At 53.7% G+C, this 26,339-nt stretch overlaps 1 protein-coding gene across 1 annotated transcript in view; it reads right to left on the bottom strand.

The window, feature by feature from the left end:
* FAM78B (family with sequence similarity 78 member B) overlaps positions 1 to 25,527 on the bottom strand; it is an 80,163-nt gene extending 54,636 nt beyond the window's left edge. The window contains exon 1 of the mRNA XM_058702354.1: positions 25,060 to 25,527. Within this exon, the coding sequence (XP_058558337.1) occupies positions 25,060 to 25,322 (263 nt within the window). The 5' untranslated portion in view covers positions 25,323 to 25,527. The remainder of the gene's footprint in view (positions 1 to 25,059) is intronic.
* Between the last annotated feature and the right edge of the window lie 812 nt (positions 25,528 to 26,339).

The raw sequence follows: 26,339 nt of genomic DNA, 5'->3' as shown, positions 1-26,339 counted from the left end.
CCCCTATTGCCTCCTTCTAGCACACCTATTTATTTTGTAGCTAATAAAGTGTATCAGAAAACTCATGTGTTCTACGTGACACGGCTGGACAGCAGCAGAGATGGAATCTGAATCCAGGACTCTCACCTGTAAGTCCCGTCCTTTTTTCACTAAGTCATGCCATCCTGGGCCTAATACCAGGTCCAGCTCCATAAATATGGATGAATGAGTTCTCCACCCCGCCCCCCTCCCCACTCCTTTTCTTCACTTGTAGACTACAAGAGATAATTCCTGTTTAATCTATTTCACAGAATTACTGACTCAGATGAAAGGCCAGACTCCTAGCACTCTGAGCTCCTAGGCCCGTGCTCTTACTGCTGCACCATGATGCTATCAATAGACGTGAAAACACTGAAAGGCAGAGGCAGAGTAGCAAGATGGGAAGGGAGGAGTCTGGAGCCCTAGATTCAGCTTCAGTTGAATACGCTCCACACCTGCAGAGTGGGGGGTTAGGGAAGCAGACTTCTCGCCGTGTGCTGGCCCCTGAGAGCGGATCAGTGATGCGGGTAACAGGGACAGCCGTATCCAGATGCTCTCTCTCTATAGCCCCAGGTGCAGGAGCTCAGGAAGAATGGGAATGGGAAAAGGCCAAGGCTAACAGCGGCAGTCTCCAGCCCCCTGGGGGCAGCTGGTTCCAGGTATGTCGCAGAAGGGAGCATGTGGCCGGAGGTAGAAGCTGTGTTCTCTCGTATCCCTCATCCCCCGCACCCTGCTCTCCAGAATGGCTGTCCCGGACCTTGTCACTGCACGTGAGCGATGTGACTGGAACCTGGGACGCTGCAGCTCAGAAAAGAGGATGATGGCAGCAGGGCCGAGGAGGGGGTGAGGCTGGGGGTCCTGGGTCTCGATTAGGGGGCTCCCCTTTGTTTCCTACTTCTGCTCCCTCCTCGTCAAAGGCTCCATCCACACTTCCACTGCTCTTTCTCTCCATCCTCCTGACACCCTCATTGGTCCAACCACATTGTCCATCCTCTGTAGTCCTCTCTTCAGCCTCTACAACACAGCGACCTCAAGGAAAGGCCTCTCTTCCTCTTGCCCTGCACACGTTCCAATACCAGTTTTTGGTGCCATCCATTAAATAGCTGCCGTATCCACCTCAACTCTTCTCGGGGAGTGGGAGGTGCCATAGAGTGGAGGTCATGATTTCGCCCAGGGGTGTCCAAATAAAGAGAGATCACTCATCTAAACTAGCCTGAGACTCACAGGATTGTAGGGCTGAAAGGAACTTGTAACAAGGTCATCTTGTCTAACCAGCCGTAGAAGTCCTACAAGTATCCTTGAACACAAGGTCCTGCAGAGCTCCCAGGCAGCCCATTTTGGGGTTCCAAGAAGCTCCTACCCATCACGTTTATTTTTTTATTGTCTGCACTCACTAGAATGTAAATGACATCAGGGTGAGGCTTTTTTGTCTGTTTTTATTCATTACTGCATCCCTGTTGCCTAGAATAGCGCTTGGCATATGGCTGGTGCTCAATAAATATTTGTTGAATTAATTAATAATTGGTTTTGTTTCTAGCCTTTAGGGTCTTTCAAAAGAGTTGCAACTTCTTTGCCTTCTATATGACAGCGCCTCAAATAATTCAAGACAGCTGTCATATCTTCTCCCTACCTAAGCACTTATAGTCCCATGAACATTACAGGAAGAATATCCAGACCCTTTGCCACCCTCAGGATGTTCTCTGAATGTGTTCCAGAATCACAAAGCAAGAAGGACACCTGAAATTTTCCAAGCTAGCCCATGCTCTCATTTTACAGACTGCTCTCTGGTCTTCAGACACCAAAGCCCAGGCTGCCTCGCTGCCTTGTAAGCAAAAAGTAGCTGTGCTAGAGGGGCATGAAGGGTTTACAGCATTTACGCCCTCTTCATGTGGGGGCCGTGCTCCCCTGACAGTGAAGGTCAGGCCTTTGAACAGGCGGAACACTCACAAAGGGCTCACCTGTGGTGGTCCAACAAGTGCCTTCTGGAGGAAGGACATTTAAGATGCATGAAGATGGTCTCTGCCCTCGGGGTCTCTAGCAGGGCAGATAAGTCAACATGCAGTTACATCATAGCGAGTCAAATGGCTGATGGGGCAGGTGCCCCATCATAAGCACACCAGTGGTTTGGGGACATGCAAATCTCTCCGGGTTTTACTCTGGTGATCGGGCAAGACATTCCTCTCTTTGAACATCCTAAGAGCGTTGAACAACTGAAGGAAGACAGTGGAGTATTTCTACCTGTACATCTTCCGCATTATTTTGAACCCCCATCAAAGACAGATTTTCTTAAAGCTGTTGTAAGTGAGTGATTACTACGTGTTGGGAGCTGGGCCCACAACAGGTACGCAACAACTATTTGTTAGCCAAGTACATGCAGGATCTTCACAAAAACTCTACAAGGTAAGCATGCTTATTCCCATCTTATAGAAGAGGTGGTGGCGATCTATTTTATTGGAGGTGATGAGAAGTATAGATCTACGTGGGGCCTGGCAAAGGGTGGTGACCAGGTGCTAGATGCACGGCCCATGACAGCTGGCACTGCCTTTTGCATGCCCTGGTGGATGCAAGGCTGTGCATACCAAGCACAGTCTGCAAGTGACCTGGACTCTATAGGAAGGAGACTGCCCTGGGCTGGATTGTGTGGAGACCTGGGAGGAGGCGGGCTCTAGGGCCTGGGAGGGTCCTGCAGAGCTGTGGTCTCCCTGCACCCTGGCATGGCATGCTGTCAGAGATCCTGGTTTCCTTGCCCTGGGCACAGATCCCCTGTGATCAGACTGGTCGTGAGGGTGAGTGGCACGGTAGCAGCCAGCCCTGTCCTGGGGCATGTTGACATGGAAGGGGATCGCTGCCTTGTAGAGATCTATACTGAGGTAGGTCACTAGGGGACACTGTGCAATGGAAAGTGATTGTTGGGGATGGGGGGGGGGGCGGTCAGACTACACCTTAAAGGAGGTTCTGGTGTCCTCAACAACTCGGGCCTATTTGCTGTTGGGCTCTGCCCTCACAAGTCCACTTCCAACCTAGGATCTCCCAGATGCCCAATACCTTTGAGCGACCTCTACCATCCAGGCCTGGGAAGACTATGTCACTCAGGCCAAGGCACAGCACAGCAGCAGGAGCCTTGAGCCCACAGAGAGGAACTTGGTGAGCGCTGGGCACATGGTCCTTCAAGGGACCTGGAGTCCAGCTGGGACAACATGGAGACTCTGTATCAGGATAGACCATAAATCAAAGAAATTGGCTTTGTTTGTGCTTTGAGGCATTATTACCATGGCTCTAGATTTGTGTATAATCTTGTTTATTTCCTCAACCAAATCACAAGTTCCCCAAGGGGGAAGGGTTGTGTTCTAAGTCTCTGACCCTACGCTTCTAACACACAGAAGGCATTCTAGGCCTATTATGGAATGATGGGCGGGCAACTGGCTACATAAGGTGGGTTAGTCTTCAATCTACTGAGCCCCATGGGCCTAGAAGGCTGGATTGGCTGAAGGGTTAATTGGAAGGAGATGTACCCCTAGCTGGAGGCAGTGTGGCCGGCTCCAGGATTCAAACATGCAGAGCACATGGCCTCTCAGGCAAGGAGTCCAGTAAAGGACATAGTTTGATCAAAGGAGACCACAGAGCCTGGTGGCTCTCAACGCAGACTCTGGAGCCAGGTCACTGGGATCCAATCGTGGCTCTGAAGAGCTGTGTGGTCCTGAGCAAATCGTTTAATTCCTCTATGTCTCAATTTCCGCATGTACAGGTGGCCATAATAACAGTGCCCAGCTCACAGGACTGGTGTGAGAATTGAGTCAAGATGTATGAAATACTTCGGAACGTGTAAGTGCTGGCTATTAATGTATGGTGGAGGCTAGGCAGTGGGAGGGAGGGAGACCTAATCCAGACTTGGGGTGGGGTGGATGCCAGGGGGGCTCTCTGGGGAGACTCACAGGTGTATTACAGAAGGGAGGGGAACCCTGGCTGTGGGTGGCATGCAGTATACTATAGCTCTGGCTGAGGCAGGTTAGATGGCCTGGGCTTCCCTGGCAGGGAGGGCCAGGTCTCCGGACGTTGGCATTATTTGGTAAGGAGTTTCAATTTTATCTCGGAGGGCATGGAGAACCTTAGGAGGTTTTTAAGTAGAAGGGGTGAGATGATCAGATGTATACGCGGAGATGCAGAGGCTGCATGGCAGAGGGAAGCGCATGAAGACGGGAGGCAGGGGGGCCAGCTGGGAGGCCACGGAGGCAGTGGCAGAGCTGAGAGGAGCTGAGGCTTGCACTAGGGGGCGGGGATGGAGAGAAGAGGGTGGGCAGATCTGAGAAGGTTAGGATAAGACACAGGACTGCTTCAACACCACCAACAATGCGTATGGAGCCCTTCACTGCGACTCAGGCTCTGTGCTGACCCCTCAGCATGGGCCATCTCTTTCAGTCCTTCCTCAAGCCCTCCAATCCCTGAGCAGGTGGGGTGGCAGGATGAGAGGGACTGGATGCCCTCAGGGGCTGAGGGACAGATGAGGCACAACCTGCTAACTTACCTTTGATGAGAATAAAGAAGGAAGGGGATTTTATGTGGGAGCAAGTAACAACGAGGCCAAAGAGCTGAGGAAAGGCAGCAAAGAAATCCTGAACCCAAATTAGTGGGTCCAGCAACCAGGGTTCCCAAGGGATAAAGGGATCGGTGAGTGCCTACTTCTCATCATTCAGGAAACAAATGCCAAAACTCTAAATTGCCTGGTGGTCAAATACGCGCACCTGCGTGTGTGTTTAGAGAGACAGAGACAGAGAGAAGTGAGAGTGGGGAGAGGAAGGGGAAAGGAGGGAGATTATGCCTTCACAGACCCACACAGGCTCAGACATTTGGATGGGGGAAAGTGCTGCGTAAGCGAAGGGTCTAGGAATGGTTCCGACCCTCCTTATGAATGATCTCAATGTGGGTGTCATAGGAATGAAACCAACAGATGGCAATAAATTTGTAGGAAATGAAAGAGACGGATGTAAATCCAGGATCACAAGAACCCTGAAACTGGTTCTATGCAAGGGAGGCATAGGAACATTAAATATTTCCTAAAGCATTAGCTCAATTCCAAAAGGTGGGAGGCGGGGATGGGGAGGAGGCGGCTGGCTGTCCTCACGATGAAGCAGGAAGCATCAGAGTGTAATGGGGCGGGCGGAGAGGGGAGCAGAGAGAGGTCTCCCATTCATCTCAAGCTGTACTGGCTCTTGACAGACAGGGAGTGGGTGGCTGTTTCTTTCTCCAACCTCAGCTTTTTTCTTCAGTAACAAGGTGTAAACTAACTTTCCTCAGGGCAGACTCTTCAGCTTCAAGGGGGAAAGAGTACATCAAAGGTAGCCCACAGGGGAAGGGGAGACCTGCCATTTCTTTGTGGAAGAAACCCCCACTCTCTTCTCCCCCTGGGACCTCACCTAGAGATTTCTCTAAGACACCATTCATCTTCCCACTAAAAACGCGACCCTCTCTTCCAAAGAAAGTCTTCCAAACTTTCTCCTTCCTATGGAAAGGAGACGTTTTGCATTTTTTTTTTGAAAAAGCCTCAGATGGGGGTGGGTGGGAGGGGGGACCCAACACTGAAGGTTGGGGGGCCCAATCTTCTAGGCTTGACTAACACTGAAATGTTAGACCCACATCAGACTTCTAGTGCCTTGATTCTCAAACTATGCCAAAAAAGACAGGTGGTAGGGCACCTGAAGGGGTTGAATCTGCTTTACTCAAGGTAAAGGCTGTGCTCCCTGGAAGGCCCTGGGACAAAGAAGGTGATCTCTGTCTGATATCCACAGACTCAGGAGGCCCGAGGACTGTAGGAATCACCATTCCTGCCTCAGACTCTCATCTTTTCCATCAAGATTGGTTCCAGCATGTTCTTTTTTCCAAATCAGAGCTGCCTTCTCAGCATACACCCAAGGCAAGACTTTACATTTTGGAAGAGCTTGCACCTGTCTCACTTCCCCTGCCCAACCTGTCTGAATGGCAAAAAATTGTCCCAGGGTGCATCTGGTGTCCTGCCTTCCGGGGCATCCTGGAGGTTGGGTCCAGATGCTATCATGGCATCAGCACTTTGCTTGGGTTTTCAAAGGGCAAGGAGGCTTTTCGATGGGTAAATGTGGCTGTGGAGGGGGGCGGTTGCAGAAGGTGCCGCATCATACAGGACACCCACCTGCTTCTGGGTTTCCTGGGGGAGAGTGAGGGATGGGTCAGATGTTTTCCCCAATTCCCTTTCTGCTGTTCTGTGACTTTAAGAGAGCCCAAAAGCATTATTTCAGCAAAAGTCAGCAAAATGCCCATCTTGGATCCATAGATTCTCAAAGATAAGCTCAACTCGGACACATTTTTGGCACCAAGTGGAGCCCATCTATGCAAGTTTTCCAAATGAAAGGTGACTGGCTCTTCATGGTTAGCTGCCCATCAAGCTGATGCTCAGAACCCGGGGCCAGCAGGATGGCAAAGTGGACAAATCGTGGATCACGAGTTAGAAAAGCTTGTTTAGTCCTATGCCTGTGCCTTCTGGCCTTGGACATGTCACATAACTTCGCTGAGTCTTGCCTTCTTCGTTTGCAAAAAAGAGATGATACCTTCTCTACCTTCCTTTTACGACCATTGCCAGGAGCAAAGGAAACGTTATGAACAGAAGCACTTTGTAAGTTTCTATTATCAAGATGAAGAATGGTTATTATTAACATGGCCTGGAGGTCCAGAAACTTCCCTGAGGACAATTCATGGGAATGCGCTGGGCCTTTAGTTCAATGGACTGATCTTTCAGAGTTACTGCCATGGCCATTTTGTTGAAAAGGCTTTCGGCCTCAAGGGCCAATTTCTACCTTCTCCATGCAGGGTTTTATGACATCTGGGACCACAAAGCATTATGTTTATTTAGGATCCTGTCCGAATCCCTTTTTGTACCTCTGAATTAAACTTATTGATTACAGGGTCAGAGGGTGGCACATTAAGCTGATGTTCAAATTCAGAACCCAGAAAGCCAATAGGATGGTAAAGTGGACAAATCGTGGGGAATGGGTCTCAGGGGACATCTCTGTCAACCTCTCGGTGCAGGTAAACAGCCCCCTGAGCATTAGCGTGCGTTTCATTTTGGCTTCTACTACCTGCCGTTATCCTGAGCTTTGTCTTGGATGCTCTGGGTCCTCTGCCTTCCTCAGTATCAGTGCTCAGGCTAGGTTGATGACTCTGTGATAATGACCTTGTAATCTTTCTTTGCAGGTCCCACCCCCAGCCAAGCACACACACACAAAGCCATCAGGGTTCCTAGAAATCCTGAGCTTATAATCTAATCCAAGAGATTTGAGCTCTGGGTCTGCGGTTCAGGAGACACCAAATCCAGGAGGAGAGGAGCAGAGAGAAATCTGTCCTGGGAGTGGTGGTCAGGAAGGAAAACAAGGAAAGTCTAGTAAGTGCAGCAATGGACACGGGGCAGGGGAGTGTACTGACATCCAGAACAGGGACGTGCAGGAGGTGAGGATGGCCAGAAAAGTCCTCGAGGCTGCTGAAGGTAACAGCCGCCCTCTTTTGCTGGAACGCTGTGGTTCTGGAGGCTCAAAGCAGGCATGATGCCGGGATGACAACGCCAGGATGGAAGTCCTTCATGGCCGCTGCCTGCTCGTGCTAGACCTTCTCTGGGAATAGGACCCCAAGGACGAGCAGGTCTGAACCTGTAAGGACACTTTAGGGAACAGGTATAATACTGCCTGGAGAAAACACAACTGACGGTGGTCTTTAGGCGGTCTCTACTGGCCTATCAGGTTCTGCTGCCTCTGGGTGGGCCTCCCTACAAAGTTCACGGTGGACCCCGCACAGTACCGAGCACCCAAGTGCTTAACACCGGCTGGCTGATTTAGCTGGAGGAAGGGCTTTTACCCAGTGTTTCTGCACGGTATGAAAGATTTCCGATCCTAGTTCCTGGCATGCCCCAGGTATTCCATAAAGTCTTGTCCATTCAGTTATTTGTTCGCTCATTAAAAAAAAAATTTAACAGAACCACAGAGCACCTGCGATACGTCAGGCACTGCCGTAGGCAGTTCACAAATGTCAACTCATGAAATCTTCCGAACAACATTCTGCAGGAGGCACTGCCTTTTATGGATGGGGAAGCAGAGGCACAGAGAGGTACCCGAGATGTCTGAAGTCACACAGCTAGTAACAGCTACGTATGGACCTATGTACACAGCCTCTGTCTGGAGACTCCAAGTCCATGCTCTTTCATGCTATGTGGCCTTCAGCCAAAGAGGAGTCAAGGACAGTGAGTTCCAGGAGGTGGGCGGCTCTGAACCCCATGCCCTTCTCCACCATGGTGCACTAATCTAATCTCCTGGGAATCTAATACTCCGTCTCCAACAAGGACACCAACGACAAGGAATCTCTAGCTCCACCCAATTCTGCCGCATGGAGACCTCACCTGAATGCAAGTAAAGCCGTGAGGGGTCTAAAGAGCTGGTAACAAAGAGCACAAAACCTTTATATCTTTTTTTTTTTTTTAAAGAGTGTTGTGTTGGCCCTCAGAAGAATCCTGAAATACCTCTCCTGTACTTACAGCTTGTAAGAGTGTGTGCAATAGTCCTATGAATGGGTGTTCACATTACTTGCTGTTCCCAGCCTTCTCCAGCCCTGCTTGGAATCGTAAGGTTAACTTTTCTCTTGTAGGTGAAGCAACAGTACGAGAAATGCTGCACTGATCTCTGTGGTCAGGAGCAGAGCCCAGGAGTCCTTTGAACCTGCTCTTCAATTCTGGTTCTAGCACTGCAAGGTTGGGCAAATCACATGATCTCTGAAGGGCCTCAGTTTCCTTATGTGTGCAATAGAGAGAATATGAATTTATTTACTTATTTAACAACTTTTTAAAAATATTTATTTATTTTCAAGAGACAGAGGGAGACAGAGTGCAAGTGGGGGAGGGGCAGAGAGAGAGGGAGATACAGAACCAGAAGCAGGCTCCAGGCTCTGAGCTGTCAGCACAGAGCCCGGCGTGGGGCTCGAACCCACCAACAGTGAGACCATGACCTGAGCTGAAGTGAGACGCTTAACTGACTGAGCCACCTAGGGGCCCCTATTTATTTATTTAAAAAGACTTTTTCTAAAGTTTATTTCTTTGAGAGAGAGAGAGAGAGCACACACAAGTGGGGAAAGCAGAGAGAGAGAGAGAGAGAGAGAGAGAGAGAGAGAGAGAGAGAGAATCACAAGCAGGCTCTGTGTTGTGCTGTCAGCACAGAGCCAGATGTCAGGCTTGATCTCATGAACCTGGGACTGTGACCCAAGCCAAAATCAGGAGTCGGATGCTCAGCCTAATAAACCACCCAGGCGGCCGTAGACAATAGGAATTTAAACCAATATTAATGAGGTACATTTTGGTAAAACATCTGGTATCTCATGATCGTCCTGTGCCTATCGGGTGATGAATCAGTGAATCACTGTTGACTACGTGGGTTAGGAAGGGACTTACCTGACAGTCACCTGAGTGAAGTAGAGCCCAGATCTCTGACGGGCACTACATGGACGTGAGGGAGGAGATAAGTCATTCTGCCCCTCGGAGCCAGGAAGGCCAGCTGACAGCAGAGACCCTGTGCCCCCAATAAAGCGCCTGTCCAGGCGAGGTCATTCCTGCAGACCGTTACTGCGTTATACAGTGTGTTTCTCAGAGAAGTGATAAGCTTGTATAAAAAAATTAAACTCACTGAATTGTTATTAAAAACCCAGACATATTTTAAAATAAACTCAATCCTGGGGGGATCTCAGCTGGTCTGCCGCTTAGCTGTTGGTATGACCTTGGACAGTTCCCTTCACCTCCTTTCACATCTGTGTCGCTGCTTAACCTGCAAAGCAAAGCCGTCGGGTTGGGGGGCTCCGTGGTCTTTTCAGCGTCTAAAGTTCCATTGCGTCCCTCTTTTCTGGCATCAGCTACCTAAAGGGAGCAATCAATCTGGAATCAGATGGCAAGCGTGGCCACTTCCTAACCGTGTAAACCTGCCAAATTGCTTAAGCTTCCCGAGCCTTGGTTTTCTCCGGCGTCATGTGGACAACACCACCGCCTCGAAGAATGAATCGGAGCCTCAGCAGAAGTAACTACAGAAAGGCGCTTTTGTAAATGCGGAAGCTCCAGCCTCGCCTTTTGTCACCAGATTCGAGTTTTACGTGACTCCGATTACCTTGAGATCTGCACACCCCAGGGTAGCTCGACGCAGGGCGTCCCCACCCCCATCCCCACATGTGGAGAGAGTCAGCCCGAGGAGTGCCAGGGCAATGCCGGGCATGCGTGCATGTGTGTGTGTGTGTGTGTGTGTGTGTGTGCCCTCTCTGGGGTCCCTGGTTCCGCCTGCCAAACAGCAGACAGCTTTGTCTCCCCGCCCCCTTCCTCCTCCTGTCGGTCCTTCTCGGAGCCATCTGGAAGAGAAGGAGGCAAACCAGCTCACCACCTGCCAAAAGCCAAATGCCAGCGCAAAATGACCCTCAGGGGTCAGCCCAGGGAAGAAGAGCGGGGAAATCTGGAGCCAACTCCTTCTGAGTCTCTGATGCTACAGAGAGACACGGAGGGTGGCTGTGCTCAGGCAGGGCCTTGAGGCTTCCTAGGAATGCAGCTCTCCTCTCCAGAACATCCTGGCTTATCCAGGAAGAGCTGGGGCCCTGAGGTGTGCACAGATGGGGACAAATGCCATAGTCATTGACCAGAGAGCACTGACAACAAAGCAGAGAAACGGAGTCACCAAGACAACAGCACGCCTTAGTCGGCTGTGTCCAGTGCATGGCAGGGGTCTTCCCAGACCCCCCCCCCCAATCCAAGACCCTCCCAGTGCCTTGGCTCCTCTCTCCACCCCCAATGGTGGGCTGCTGAGAAACCTCAGTTCTTTTTACCAAAGAGCCTCGCCTGGACAAGCAGCTTGCTCTGAAAGGTATTCCTTCCAACCAGAAAAGGTAGCCACAAAAAGCTTACTTCTTGCCTTACTTTTGCTTTACAGTTAAGGAACAGAAGAACCTAGTAAGGAAATCATAATGTAGTGAAATAAATATCTTGGAAGACCCTCCGTTACAAATCTCTTATGGGTTCCACAGTTGAGCTTGCAAAAACACGTTCCCCAGAGGTCAAAAATGAAGAGGAAGCGAAACCAAAGAAGCAAGCAGGCTCAGCCCCAAAATGTATAAAGCAAACTCGAGAACCCTGCAGGAAGAGTGATGAACACCCCGGCATGGAGAGAAATTTCAAAAGACCTTCTCACTAACTAATAGAGCAAGCAGATAAAGCTTGGCAAGAACACAGAACGTTTGCACAACACAAGTAACAAGTTGGGCCGTATGGACATAAATAGTGACTAACCAGAAGTTGGATGGAGGGACCCAGAACCAACGTTCTGAGCTTGTAAGGAAGTTGATTGTCACCAAGGAGCTACAGGCCAGGGAGCTCCATCCCAGTTCCGTCCTGGGTCATGCATGCACGGATCAAAATGTTGACTGACAGGGGAGGCATCACAGAAGAAATTGAATCCTGGAGACTAGAAATGATTGGAGGGAGAGCCATAACAGCTCAAGAGTTTGATGCTAGCCTGTAAATAGTCTGTGTTCTTGGACTCTGGATATACTTAGCCCTTGACCCGTCCCCGTGAAGGCAGCCTCGCCATCTACCCGCTTCTGTCTCTCTAGCTACTCCACTTCCATTTAACCAGAGAGGTTTCTAATGGAACTTTTTTTTCAATGTCTTTGCTCTTTTGGAATAGCATTAAACCCATTCCGAAATGTTTTTCCTTTTTTGTGGCAAGTCATAAATACGACAGTGAAACTCTAGATCCTAATTCTGATTGCCCAGACATTTCAAGAAGCACCAGATGCTGAGGGTAAATCTTAGAAAAACCACTCTCGGCATTCAAGTAAGGATGGATTTCTCCCCTGGAGCAAAGCTAAACACACCTATCTGCTGACCCAGAAGCATCTCTACTCTTCTTGGCTCAGTGGTGGCTGTTCGTCCAGTTGTGGGGGTACCTGGCCTAGGACTCCTCCATCCTGAGTCTGTCGTCACCGACACAAGCCGCAGAAACTGTGGCACCATGTGAGTAGAGAAAAAACCATCTGAAGCTCCAAGTGTTCACAAACAACCCCCAGCGGGGGCTGCTGCGCCCAGGTGCCCCGACTTCGAGTCCTGGATGCACGCCACCCTTCAGCCATGTGGCTAAAAGAGAATTGGCTGCTTAATGGAAAAGTATGCACAGATCTGGAGGTTAAAGGCTGACAGATAAGGTTTCCGCGAAAACCTTACCAGGTAGACAGAGCCACCTCTCCCCCCCTTCCATGCTACGCCAAGGGCCTGGGAGTTCCTGCAGGAGAAAGGGGCCCTTTTAGCTCCAAATCTGCACAGTGACCCCTTTCAGGCAACCTTCAGGTCCAACCTTTTGTCTAATTATGCAATAATTCCACCTCTGAAAAGTCTTTTCAATAGTGATTAAGGGACCCCACAGGTACACCCAGGTGGTGAGATTCCCTGTGGGACTCGGGCTCGGAAAAGGTGACCTCTCTCAGAGACACCTGAGAGAAGATGAGACAGTGGACGGAGCAGGAGGACGCCACCTTGGCCGCAGAGGGGCCACCCTGGGGTTCCCGGCCCCAACCCTCCCTTCTGTCTCTGGCACCCCTTAGTTGGGGCCACTCAGCTCAGCTACCTGAACAGAGACTGTTACCCTAGGGGCTTTTCAGCAAAGAAGACCAAGGGTAGCTGTTCTTGGCTTTGGGGCAGGAGTGAGATCAGCACCAGCCCTGCCCGGGTCTCCCAAGCTCACACCCAGCAGGCAGGGCAGGACAGAAGGTCAAGAGTTTGTCCGGCCTTGCTGGGCAGGAACCAGGCTGACTGTGGCTTCCCTGGGCCCCATCCACACCTCATCAACTGTCCTCTTTCCCACATCTCAGGGTCTGCTCTTGACACCCAGGCCTTTCTGATGGCCACCGAGAGGACAAGGGCAGTGAACCATGTTCTCAAACTTCTTTCATACCCTATCCCTCTGGTACAGACTTCTGTGAGTGGACCGGCCCCCTCCCAGCCCCACCCACTCTGGGGATGTCCCCAGTCCTCTGGTCTTGTCTGAGTTTCAGCTGCCTTGCCAGTCTTCCAGAACTCTAGTTTGGTTGCCCCTTTCAGTCCGAAACAATTTTCCTTATAAAGAACTTTCCATGGGGGCACCTGGGTGGCTCAGTCGGTTATGCGTCCAATTCTTGATTATGGCTCAGGTCATGATCTCACGGTTCATGAGTTCAATCCTCACATCAGGCTCTGCACTGACAGAGCAGGATCTGCACGGGATTATTCTCTGTCTCTGCCCCTGCTGTGCTCTCTCTCGCTCTAACTAAATAAATAAACTTAAAAAAAATAAAGCTCTTTCCATGGCTTTTGAAACCCTCCCCGCCCCCACCACGAGAGGACGGTACCCAGTGCAGGTTTAGAGGGTATGAGGAGGACAGGGTGGCTCACGGGCTTTTGGGGCAAAGGACAGCATTGCTCCTCCGGCCAGGACCCCCTCTGCATTTCTCCCTCCCACCTCAGATGGGAAGAGGGAGCCCGACAGGGAGGACCCAGGAGGACACGGGCTGGGGCAGGCATCTGGCTAAGGCCCAGCAGCTTGACAGAGTAAGAGAGACTGACCCGAGATAAAGCAGAGGGCCGGAAACCAGGCAGGGAAATGTCGACACAGACTCAAGAGACGCTGCACGTGGTGGACAGGGACTTGAAAAGGCCCCGCGGGCCAAGGGGACACTGCCGAGGGGCCCAACTAGGCCAGGAGATCGATCTGAAGGGGCGTCCTCCTCCAGGGAGGTCCAGAGGTAGGTTCTAGTGCCAAGTTGTGAGAGGGAGGCCCAGGCTGGAACAGGACCGTGTAAGAGGGGGACAGACCACGTGACATTGCTCTGACTTTCTAGTCATCACGACTGACGGGCAGCCTGGAGTGGTACAAAGACACAGTTTTGGAGTCACCAGATGGGCAGAAGTGACAGGCTGCTGAGAGGCACACACGGCCCCCTCTGCAGTCCTTCCTCTAGACCCTCCTTAAATCCCACAACGGGCAAACGGTGTGTTGGCCCTGACCGGCTCGTTTCTGTTCCCGTCCACCCCTCCCTTCTTTGCAGTGAGCAGACAGCCCACTTCGATCATGCCCCCTGCTAAAGTGCCTCAAGTTAACAAAAAATAAGACCCCCTCCCCCCCAAAAAAAATGGAGAGAAACCCAACTAAAAGCCACAACAGAAACAGAGTCTCCAGGCTGCTAGGATATCCCTCTCAGACTCTCCCCATCTGTTCTGCTCCATGGGGGCCTCCCAGCTGAGCCCTGCTATCAGGGGAGGGCCCCCGGCCCCTCACAATCTGTCATCTTTGACACCACTTGGATCTTGTTTCTTCTGGAGCTGCCAGGGGCCCTGAAGCCACCCCGCCTGTGTGTGGGCAGCGAGCCAGGGGGCCAGCATACAGCATCAGCACCTGGGTGGGAGGGGAGTACGAGGTGGGGGAGAGGGATTCTGGGCTGCTGGGCACCCAGGCAGAATCCCAATTTCTCCATACATCCCTCCCCCTGCCCCCCCCCCCCCCCCCGTGGGCTGCCAAACCCTCCCATTTCCTGCCATCTGTGATGTGCCTCTCTGGGGAGACCCTCTCCTTTCTTGCTAGCTAATCACTGTCTGTGGACACTGGGAATAGGCTGGTCTCTCTGTTCCTGGCAGCTGTGTAGACATCCCTTGGGCTGATCCGAGCTCCCCTCTGTGCTGCCGAGGGCCGGGTTCTTCCTGTCCTCTGTGTGGCTTCCTCTCTTGGGCGGGTGGCCATCTCTGTCCAGAAACCTGGACCTTCAGCAAACGGCGTGCAGGGTGGTGGGGGCAGGGATGAAAAAATCAGACGTGGTGACCCAATTACTACTTTACAGACTAGGGCTGCAGGGAGTCGGAAGGACGTGGGTCTGAGGCCTGGTGGTGCCACTCACTGGCTGTGTCCCGGTCCCTCTCTGGGCTTTGGTGTCCCTGTCTGTAAGATGAGCAGGTGGGCAAGATGAGCTCCCATGCTGCCCTAACACTCTGTGACTCACAGATGATTCTGCTGACCCACTACCTGCCTTTTTCTGGGTGTTTCTCTTTAGATTCTGCTGTGACTGGTAGCCGGAAGGGTAAAGAACACTGACTCGGGTGCCAAGAGGGTCCCCTGGGTCCGACCCCAAGACCCTGGTCTCATTAACGTCATGTCACGACCAGCTGAGCAAACCAGCTGGGAGGCGAGGAGGCCAGTGATTTCCAATTTGATTAAACCCTTTGTTCCCCAGGTCTGCTCAGTAAGGACAAAAGCAAGCACTCAGGCCATCTCTTGAACACCCTGTATTTCCTCGTTTGTTCATTCATTCACTCAACCCTTAATGAGGCTTGTAACATCACAGAGTCTCTGGAAGTCTGGCTTCCAATCCTGGCTCTGTCTCTGATTAGCTGGGCAATGCCAGGCAAGTTACTCAACCCCTTCGGGCCTCAGTTTCTTCACCTCTACTATGGGGAAAGGAACAGCCCTACTTCGCAGAAGGGCACATGAGGCATTTAGCACTAGACGCATGTTCAACAAATGGCTGACTATCATCGAGTTGAGTAAGCTGCTTATGGCCTCAAGGGCAGACAGACAACAGAATAGGCCAATACCCACCCCTTCCTTGAAGTGCACGTGTGGCCCAGCATAAGACAGCCTCCCCAGCATCAAAGGCCACGAAGAAATCTTGGGAGTGTGGGTTAAGTTTTATGGCACAGATTTATTTTTTTATTTTTTTATTTTTTTATTTTTTTAACGTTTATTTATTTTTGAGACAGGGAGAGACAGGGCATGAACGGGGGAGGGTGAGAGAGAGAGGGAGACACAGAATCTGAAACAGGCTCCAGGCTCTGAGCTGTCAGCACAGAGCCCGACGCGGGGCTCGAACTCATGGACCGCGAGATCATGACCTGACCCGAAGTCGGACGCTTAACCGACTAAGCCACCCAGGCGCCCCTATTTTTAATGTTTGTCCGTTTATTTATTTAGAGGCAGAGCGTGAGCGGGGGAGGGGCAGAGAGAGAGAGGGAGACACAGAATCCGAAGCAGGCTCCAGGCTCTGAGCTGTCAGCACAGAGCCTGACGTGGGGCTCGAACCCATGAACCGCGAGGTCATGACCTGAGCAGAAGTTGGACGCTTAACCGACTGAGCCACCTAGGCGCCCCACAAATTTCTTATCTTTCTTAAAAATTGGGAAGCTTATTCAGGAAGGTTTGAAACAGATTCTCCATTATTTGAGTCACTGGAAAAAAAAAAAAAATTGGTCTTGGATTGAGTCAGCCGTAGGTATGGAGGCCGCCCCCTGAGGTTGGAGGCTCAGCGGGGGGCTCTTAGTAGGAGGACAAGAGGGTGGTACCCTGCTCCTCCACAACTAGCCCATCTAAGTCCCCTTCATGCCTTTCAGTCCCCACATACCCCAGCCCCTGACCCCGGCCCCCTACTCCCATTTCTAGAGCAAAGCAACATCTCATTGGCCCATTTCTGGCCGTTTCCAACTTGCCAAAGCCTGTCGAGGCCACCCCTCATGCCCAGAAGCCCCGATCTCCTCAGCCCGCCTGCCTCTTCAAGATGCCGCAGGGCCTGCTGAGCGAGGATGCTGACCGGTTTATCGCTTCCCATTAGCCAGACCTCTGACAGCCTCGGAGCGCCCGGGCCTGATGCGGGCCCAAAGCCAGCTTGGAAAGGTCAGGCCCCAAGAGAGGAGGCCAGCCAGAGGCTTTCTGAGGCAGGCCTGTCACAGAGACCCCGCTGGGGTGCCATCAGATGCCAAGGTCTTATTTATTTCACTTTAATCTGACAGCCTGAAAATTTCTCTTTGCTTTTGCTGAATGCATTTCGATGTTCCTCTCTGCCTCTCTCTGGTCTTCACAGGCCACAAATGCTGACTGACCCAGGGGTGCTGAGTGTGCGCGGCTCTCAGGATGACTTCTCTTGTCCCCAGCTCCTGTCCAGGGCTGGCTGACTGTGCACTTGGCACACAAAGGCTCTAGGGCAGGAGTTGGGAGGCCTGGGCACCAGGCCTGACCCAACCAGTGCCTGCCAGGGTGACCTTGAGCACACTTCATAGTCTCTTTCTTCGGGTCTCTGCTTACTCATCTAAAATGGGAATAACGGTTGTCCTCAACATGTCTGTGATCATTGTCAGGGTGCCTGTGTGAAGTCTCCTTTTTATAGAGACAGGATCTGTCTGTATGGAAAGAACCAAGTACATGAACGACAGCGGACACATCAGCCGTCATCTGGGTGCAAATCACTTCAGGTATTGGTCCTCATCTGCCCACCCGGGGCTGGAAAGTCCGCAGCTCCTTCCTGAACTGGAACAGCATGGGCTGGGAAAGGAGTGACAGTGCAAGGAGTATGTCCGCTGAGCTGATGTGCAAGCCCAGGGTCCTTCCACCACCACAAGTGATCTGCCTTCTGTTCTTGATCATCCATCCAGACAGCAACTGTCTGGGGAGTCTGAGGGACAAACAGACTCTGAAGTCCAGCTAACTGAGGGGTCTGGGTGACTGTCATGCTGCCCATGAGGGCTGACACGGGACCCTCAAGGAAGCTCCTGCAGGAGGCATGGGCCTAAAACCTGCAGCCCAGACTGGCCGGCGTGGGATCCCTGTGAGGCAAGGAGGCGTCCCCTTGTTCCCAGGGAACGAGATTCTGGGCGAGGACAGAGCTGGTTCCCTGCCTTCTCTGCACCCCTCGCCCCAAAGATCCTGCTAACGTCTGCCCTCAGCGGGAGCTCTGAGACGCCCACATCCATGACCTCAGGACAACTTTCTCCGTTTCCCGAGGAGTGAGGAAATAAGACAGATCCGAGCAGACACTACAACTAGGTCCGCTTCAGAAAAGACCAGCGAACCGTCAGGGGACAGCAATATTCCGCAGAGCGAGTTCAGAGCACCTCCTTCCTAGGAGTTAAGGCCGTGGACCAGACACAGTGATGGGCTGATGGGAGCCCCAGCCTGGCCTCCTGGCGGGGCCGCTTGCCCCTGAGGCCCTGGGCCCGCTACTGACCCTCCCGGCCACAGAAGCGCCTCCCTGGCTGCTGAGATTCCCAGAGGCCGTGTGTGGAAAGCACTCGGCGCAGAGACCTTCCGTGTCATCTTGTCCCCTGCCTTCGTGGCCCTCCCCTCGTGGCCCTCCCCTCGTGGCCCTTCAGTAGCAGCATCTCCCAGACTCAGGAGGCTTTCCCTGATGGGAATGGTTCTCCCACCTCAACACACCGGCCCCTCCATCTACAACCCTTGGCAAAACCTCCAGGGCGCCTCAGTGAGAGGGGAGGGCCGGTGAGAAAGACGGGCAGCTTGCGCATGATTGTCGGTGTGGGCGCTTCTCTGTGGTTGCCGTGTGGGCCCTGACCCTTGCCAGGGACCCCGGCCCTCCATGGGCCCTGCCTCTCTGGGAGTGCTCACCAGAATGCTCTGTTACGGCAAACTTGACATCATTTCTTTTCTCGTGATAGCCATTTATGAATCACGGCCACTTCCTGCGGCCTGTTCAGCGTGAACACGTCAGAAAGGGGAGCCCTCTGTTATCTGTGACCCAAGTGGCTGGACGAGAAGGAAGCTACAGAATCACCTACTTGGGGCCTTTGGGCAACCCTGTTCCTCTCCTCAAGGAGCGCCGAGGGAGAAGCGAGGCCCTAGGCCGCAGCAGCGGCCAGCCTTCTCTCTTTCTTTCTCTCTCTCTTTTTTAAAGTTTACTTATTTATTTTGAGAGAGAGAGAGTGAGTGAGTGCGGAAGGGGTAGAGAGGACCCCAGTGTGGGGCTCGAACTCACGAACTGTGAGATCATGACCTGAGCTGAAACCAAGAGATGGGTGCTTCACCGACTGAGCCACCCAGATGCCCCTTCTCTCTTAACCTGGAACATGAAGCATCTGCAGACCGGGCCCCAAAGACAGCATCTGCCTCTGCTGCCCCGTGCAAGGTCACTGACACCCTGCCGTCCCGTCTACCCAGTGCCCGGTTGTATTTTAGCATCCTGGGTTCCACCAGCCACGTTTTTAAGTCCCCTTCGAACCCTCTTCCTGAAGTCTCCTCTGGTTCCTCCCACTCCCTCCAGCCCCGGGGTTGTGCTTTATCTCCAGTGAGCTTAGTGCTTCCTGATAAGGCCTGCTAATCTGCTGCAGCTCCCTTTCTCCCAGATGGGGAAGATTAGAGGCAAAGGGTTAGGCCACCGCCCCCTCCAAGGGCACTCAGGACTCTAAGAAGGGAAGTGCATCCGGTTTCCCATCTGATGCTCTAGACTGGGAATCCCCAACATTTCCGGTGGGGAGCAGTTCCAGCTACTTCCAGATCATGCCCCCCCCCCCATCCAGTGATGAAACAGAAATGGGGGATGGTTGTTGGTGCAATGGCCTGGGGACTTATCAGATGCCTAAAGGAGGCACCTCTACGATCAGTGAGAGCCACCCGCAAAGCCATACTGCACACGCAGGCAGCACGCAGCTGTGAACAAGAAGGGGCGTGTTAGCTTTGGGGGAAATGACGCTAAATGCTAAAGTACCCAGGTCCTGAGAGTCAGGCCACGAGTCAGCGATGCAGGTGACGTGCTAGGACAAGGTCTCTATGTTACCTCTCCTCGGGCAGGCCCTGGATGCCACTTTATCACAGGTGACAGGAAAGTGAGGCTTCCGCGTTTGCTGAGCGTGACTCGTGGTGCACAGATTACTGCACAGAGACAGAGGAAGCGACAGACAGAAGCCCTGCTCTGAGACGCAGTGGATCTGCTGGGGCAAAGGCAGGATGAAATGACACAAAAGCAAAGGGGCATTAAACTGTGTCCGTGCTAAGTGACGGCACGTATGTCTAGAGTTCAAGAGCTTGGTAGGGTTAGCCTTGGGTTTACTGTGAACAGCTGACTTTGAAGACAGACAGGATTTGTTGAAGGTGACATAGCCTCACTGAGGTCAGAAAAAAATGGCTCATTTATTTTTTTCAAATGTTTACAGAGTATCTGCTAGGAGCTATGCACTCTTCATGGGAAGAGAATGGATACAGTATCTACTTTCAAGGGGCAGTAGAAGGGTCAGGTGTTAGATAAGTATACAATTACATTCTCGCTAACTGAAACAAGTAAAAGAATAGTGTCTCAAAGAGACCAGAAGAACCTGAATTTAAACTGTGAAATCAGAGTGGCTTCTGAGGAGGTACCAGCTTAGACGTGACTGAGAAGTAGGAATCTTCTAGAGAAGGGTGAGCAACCAGAGGACGTCAGACACAAGAGCGGCACAGGCAAAGTTCTGAATTGGGGTGAAGCTGGGTTTTTCGAAGAAATGGAAACAGTCCAACGCGGCTTGAGGACAGACCTTCAGAGACCAGGGAAGAGGCTGTCCCTTGAATTTGGATACAAATTCAAACTGTATTCCCACCGCAATGAATATATCAGTAAAAAAGTTTAAGCAGGAAAGCGGTAACATTTACGTTTCAAAAGTATCACTTGGCTCCTGGGTGGGGAAGAGACTGGAGGTGGGGGGTGGGGGCAAGAATGGAGGTGGCAAGTTTGTCTAGAAATCCTCTGTTGGAGCAGATGATAGCTGACGGTGACCTGTCCTATGAGGGTATGCGTGGATGCAGATAGGTGGCCAGATTACAGAGCTATCTCGGAGATGGGACCAGCAGGGTTTGATGATGGACTGGACATGTGGGAGGATATCTAGGAAACACACAGATGTTTCAGCCTGAGTAGCTAAGGGGCTGGTCTTTACCATGATGGGGGAAAGACTGTGGAGGTGCAGATTTGGGGAGGAGGGAGCTATAGTGGCAATCAAGAGTTCTGGTTTGGGGGTGCCTGGGTGGCTCAGCTGGTTGAGCGCCCAACTCTAGACACTGGCTCAGGTCGTGATCTCGCCATTGTGGGATTGAGACCCACATTGGGCTCTGTGCTGAGTGTGGAGCCTGCTTGAGATTCTCTGTCTCCCTCTCTCAAAAGAAATAAACATTAAAAAAAAAAAAAAAAAAGAGGTCCAGTTTGGAGCCATTAAATTTGAGATGTCTTTGAGACATAAACACACACACCTATACCACAGGTGACTGCGTATCACACAGAGGCTGCCGTTGGGATGGATAAAATTACCAGGGAGAGGATCAGATGAGTAACGTCCTGATGAACGGTACTTCGAGTAAGACAGAGAAACAGCTAGAAAACGGCATAAAGCTAAAAGATGGGGGTGATTCAAGATGGAGGAAGCTGTCATTGTTGAAAAAGCAAGTGTCTCTCAACGGTGTCTCCTGGATCGGTCACACGGACGTCACAAACTGAGCAAGAACGATTCTGCGATGGATAGAAACCAGCTTGGGTCGAAATGAACAGACGACCAAGGTGGGTTAGTGGAGTCAAATTCTCATTAACGTTGGCTCTGAAGAAAGAGTAGAGTAGAGAGACAGGCAGGAGTGAGCTACGATCTCCTAAAAAAGTTTCACCCGGGCTGACCAGAGCTCCCATACAGCTCGGAAGATGCCTCACATGGGGCTCCGAGAGAGTGGGGAGGGCTGCTGCTGGCTCTCGCCCCGCACTCCGGCTTCACCTCATCCGTCCTTGACACATGAACCCCATTCTTTGTTCAAACCTCACTCAGGAAACCTCTTGGGTGCCGCGCTCTAGCATTCAAAGCTGTTCCATCACAAAGATTTTTGTGTCCCTCTTGGAAAGCTCCCACATGGTCTGAAGGAGGTGGGAAGAGCCTCCCGACACTCTGTCTTGGCTCCGATGACCTGACCTCAACCTTCTCTTCCGGGTCACACTGTTCTAGGCCTTCCCGGACAGACCCCAGCCTGCTTTCGGACCTCGTCTCCCACTGCTCTCCGACCTGACAGCTCCCCTTCCCCCAGCCTACTTATGCCCCCTTAGAACAACTTCTTTTTTCCTGACTCCATGTATTTGCTGTTCGTCCCCCTTAAGAATTAGCCCCCCCCCCCCAATCTAGGTGAACCTGATCCATTCCTCGCATCCAGCTCCAGTCCTTCTGCCTCCAGAACATGCTGCCTGCTTTCCCAACCCCGTATCCAGCAATTCTCCAACACCCTGGGGAACACTCCTTCCTACTGAGGAACAGTGAAGTTGCCTGCTGGTCCTTTGGCGCCCTTACCTGGGAGGCGCTCGGTAAATATTTGTTTACTGATGGGACGACTGAGAAAAGCCAGAGGCCTTTCATCCCCAAAAGAGGAAGGCTTGCAGCTGTCTCCCCAGGGCTGCATCGGCAGCATTCACCAGGGCCCAGGAGACATAAATAGGGGACATAAGTATTCCCCAGCCTGGGTTCTATGTGGTCGTGGGAGGACATTCCAAGTCACATGAGTTCAAGTTCAAACGATGCTCTGGCCATCAGTATCATCAACGATTTCAAATGCTCCTTCAGAAACCGACTCCTTCCTGGAAATGTTGAAACCCTAAACCACAAAAGCCCATGTTTGCTTTTTAAGCCTGTCACTAGAAGTTTCTTGCCATTTTCAATTGTGGATTTCCTCTGGCAGTCCCTTTTATAATGTCGAAAAGGCAGCTTTCTAAGCTAAACCCTCTGATCATATCATGCTTCATGGAACAACAGCATTGCACAGGGGTGAAAATTCAGCCTGCGGTGTTCTCCGCTCACCGCACCCCCCCCGCCCCGCCCCCAACTCAAGACACTGGCTAAAGCAGATAACTAATAGGCTGTGATGACATTCATGCAACATGAGGTCCCATTAAAAAGTCTGCACTGGCTAAGTTTTCAGGTCATAAACATTTTGTGGAGATCGGTTCAATCAAATCTGGGCTCCAAAGTATCCTTAAGTACACAGCAATTGCTGCGACCACGAAGACAGGTAGACTCTGGGCACAGATCTACAATAACAGGCTTCATGATTTCTTGGGGACACTCCTGCTCCCCTGCAGCAAGATGACCACCAAGAATCTTAAAATACTGATAGCGGCAGTTTAAAAGCAAAACTTTTCCCCAAGCCCCAAAGGCAAGAATTCAGTCAGATAAGGTCGGGGGAATATGTGTCCCTCAGACCCAACCCCAGCTCATCTCCATCACAGTTGGTTCCGTGGTGGGCACACCCTCCCACTGATCCAAGGAAGTTCAACTACTATGTCTGTTTATAGCTCAACTTGGCTCTTCCTGAGGCAGAATATATTTTCTTTTATGGAAAGAAATTATTTGTTTGTTGGCTTTTGATATACTGATTCACGAGAGATATGAGCAACAGAGAGGTTTGGCTGTGCGGCCTGGGGAAAAGTGAGGCTGTTTCTGTTCAGTCCCTCCCAGCCTCCTCTACAGAGGCCCCAGACTGCAGTGACTGCCCCCTGCCCCGACCCCCGCCAAGGAGCACACTGCCATCAGAGCCGGGCCAGGGAGACAAAAGGGAAAGCCTCTGCTTGGTCTGGGGCTTGCTCTGACTTTGCTGGAAACAGTTTCTACAAAAGCCACTTTAAGAGACCCGTGTGTTCAGATATAATCATCCTTTTGAGGGTGTGTCTGGTTTTAAACGGCATGATCCACCTAAAATAATATGGCCCCCACCCCCATTTCTTACATCCAGCTGTCTTCCAGAAAGATAAGAACACACACCGAGCAGAGGCATTACAGGAAGAAACTAGGCTCTCACCCATCATCACTAGGAATGAGCTCTCTCCAGCACTGAGATCCCGTGCTTAAAGAGAAAAGTTCAAACTCTTTGAGGCGAAGGTGAGGGGAACAAAACGACCTGTCAAAATTTCTTTTAGCACCCACGACTAGTGTTAATTTACATGCTCTCGGAATGCAAGAAAAAGCCTGCCAACTGCCACTGAACGGATAGTTTGACCTTTCGAAATAGAAACACGCTCGCCCCATATCAACATTCAGGAGATGAACCTTGGAAGTTCTAGAGTCTTCGGGTGATAAATGGCACGAGGCCCAATTTCCAGGAAAGGGTTTCTCTACAGCCTGCAGGTAGGGTGCTCTGGACCAACACCGCAACACAGGTAGAAGGCAGGCCCCCAAACCGTTAGCCGCTGCAGCCGCCCACTGCTCAGACTCTGCTCCTGCAAGGGAGCTGGCAGGGAGGTTGAGAAAACCGAGTAACTAAAAAGTCTTGGACGCGAGGGCCCGCAGCCTGCGCTGCTGGGGCAGGCTGTGGGCTCCTGGCCGCGGCCGCGGCGTCGCCGCGGCGCTGGGTCTCCCCGTAGCCGCCCAGCCCCGCGCGCACCGAGCGGCGCTGCTGAAGGAAGTTGGAGAGCTCCCAGCTCGCCGGCAGGATTCGCCGGTGGGCGCCGGGGAATCCCTTCCAGCGCCGCAGTTAGTGAGTGGAGTAAGGACGGACCCTGGACAGCCAAGGGACCTGCGCTTCGCAGGAGCACAAGGAAAACACCGCGCCACGCCAGCCCCAGGCTGCTCGCACAAGGTGCTCCTCACCGCCGCACACCTCGTCCAGAGGGCGCCGAGCCGGAGAGGCGGCTCGGCCGGGTCTGCGGCTCCGAATGTTAACGCCGGCAGGCTCCCCGGACTGGGGCGCAAGGTTTCAAACCCAACGATCGAGGGAACCAAGGGCAGAACCAGCGAGTCCCGCTCGGACGCCCGGGACCTTCTCCTCCAAGCCCGCTCGGGCTTTTCCACAGGACGCGCGGCACAGCCCGTGCGCCCCCGGCACTCCACTCCGCTCCTCTCTCCACAGGTCCCCCCAAACTCTTCCCGGGAAGCCCCCACCAAGCCCAGACGGCGCCCCGAAACTCCCAGGGCACTCGCCAGCCACCCCGACGCCCGTCTCTCGAACCCTCCTCGTCGTGTTCTCGCCGCCCCGCACCGTCCTCCTCGCGTTCACGGGGAGTCAGAAGCAAACCACCAGAAAATGCCTTCGCGAGGAGCCTCCCTACACCCGCCCTGTCACTGAAACAAAAGCGCAGGGAGGAGGGAGGTGGAAGAGGAGGCGGGAGGAAGGTTTAGAAAGAGGATGGGGAGAGCGCTAAGAAGGAGCTGAGCGGGAGGGTCGGGGTGGGGAGGAGAGACGGGGCCAGGGACCCGGCTCCGGCACCGCGCCGCCGGTCGCTTACATGCCCAGGTCGCTGTAGGTGTTGAAGAACTCCATCTGGTTGCACGCCTGGATCCAGCCCACCACCCAGGTCTCGTGGCGGGGGATGGGGGGCATGACCACGCGGGCCGAGGCTTTGAAGTAGGGGGTCTTGTAGCGCAGGACGATGGGCGAGGTCTCCTCGATGCGCGTGGGGCACTGGTCGATGGTGGCGCACACATCGTACACCACGATGTTCTCGCGCCGGATCCGCGCCTTGCAGGTGATGCTTTGGATACAGCCCATCCTGCCGCCCGGCGCCGGCGCGGCGCGGCGTGGGGCAGCGCGGGGGCCCGCGCGGGCAGCCGGGGGCGCCCGTCACGCCGGCATGGCGACGCGCCGCCCGCTCCCGGTCCGGCTCAGCTCGCGCCTGGGAGCGGGGAGCCGCCGCCGGGCATCCTCCGGGGAAGCCCCCTCCTCCGGCCGCCGCGCGGGGTCCCCGCCGCCCCGACGCCCGCCCGCCGGCCCCCGCCCACGCCCGCCCCCTCTCTCCGGCAGGGCGCGCGGAGCGTGCGCTCCTAGGAGGCGGCGGGCGCCCCCGCCGAGGGCAGGGGGGGGAGCGGCGCTGCGCGGAGCGGTGCCCACCCGGGGCCGGAGCCCCCCGCCCCTCGCCGGAGAGGAGGAGGAGGCGGCGGCGGCGGCGGCGGCGGCGGCATGGAGCCGGGGGAGGGCGGCGGCGGCGGCGGCGGCGGCGGCGGCGGCAGCAGCGCCCGGTCTGTCTGCCTCCGCGGCGGCAGCAGCAGCAGCAGCAGCCGCCGCCGCCGCCGCCGCTGCATGAACCTCTGCACCGCGGCTGCCCCCCGCGTGCAGCGCACCCAGCGGCGGGCGAGCGGGCGGCCCGAGCGGCAGGCGGAGGCGGCGGCGGCGGCGGCGGCGGCGGCAGCGGAGACCCGCGCGGCCGCCGGCCCCGCCCCGCACTCCCCTGCCCGGCCGCTGGGGGCTGGGGGGCGCCAGGGGGCTGCGACCGCGGGTGGAGGGCGCCTCGCGCGGGGCGGCCCGGGACGTGATCCGCGGAGGAGCCTGGCTGAACGCCATGAGTTTTGTCCCTCTCCGGCTGCCGTCCGGGTGGCGGGGGGGGGGGGGGGGGCGGCGGTGATGTGTTGGGTGGGGGGTGTTTAAAGGGCCGCGGGCGCCGGGGTGGGGCCCTGCACGTGGGGCCGGCGCGGGGCGGGGCTGCGGGAGGTGGCGCCCGGGTGGGCGTGGGGGCTGGGGGGTCGGGCCGGGCCCGGGTGGGGCCGAGGAGGGCGCCGCGCTCCCGAGCCT

Source organism: Neofelis nebulosa, chromosome 15 (genome assembly GCF_028018385.1).
Source record: "Neofelis nebulosa isolate mNeoNeb1 chromosome 15, mNeoNeb1.pri, whole genome shotgun sequence".
NCBI lineage: Eukaryota > Metazoa > Chordata > Mammalia > Carnivora > Felidae > Neofelis > Neofelis nebulosa.
This window is presented reverse-complemented; position numbering and strand designations above follow the sequence as displayed.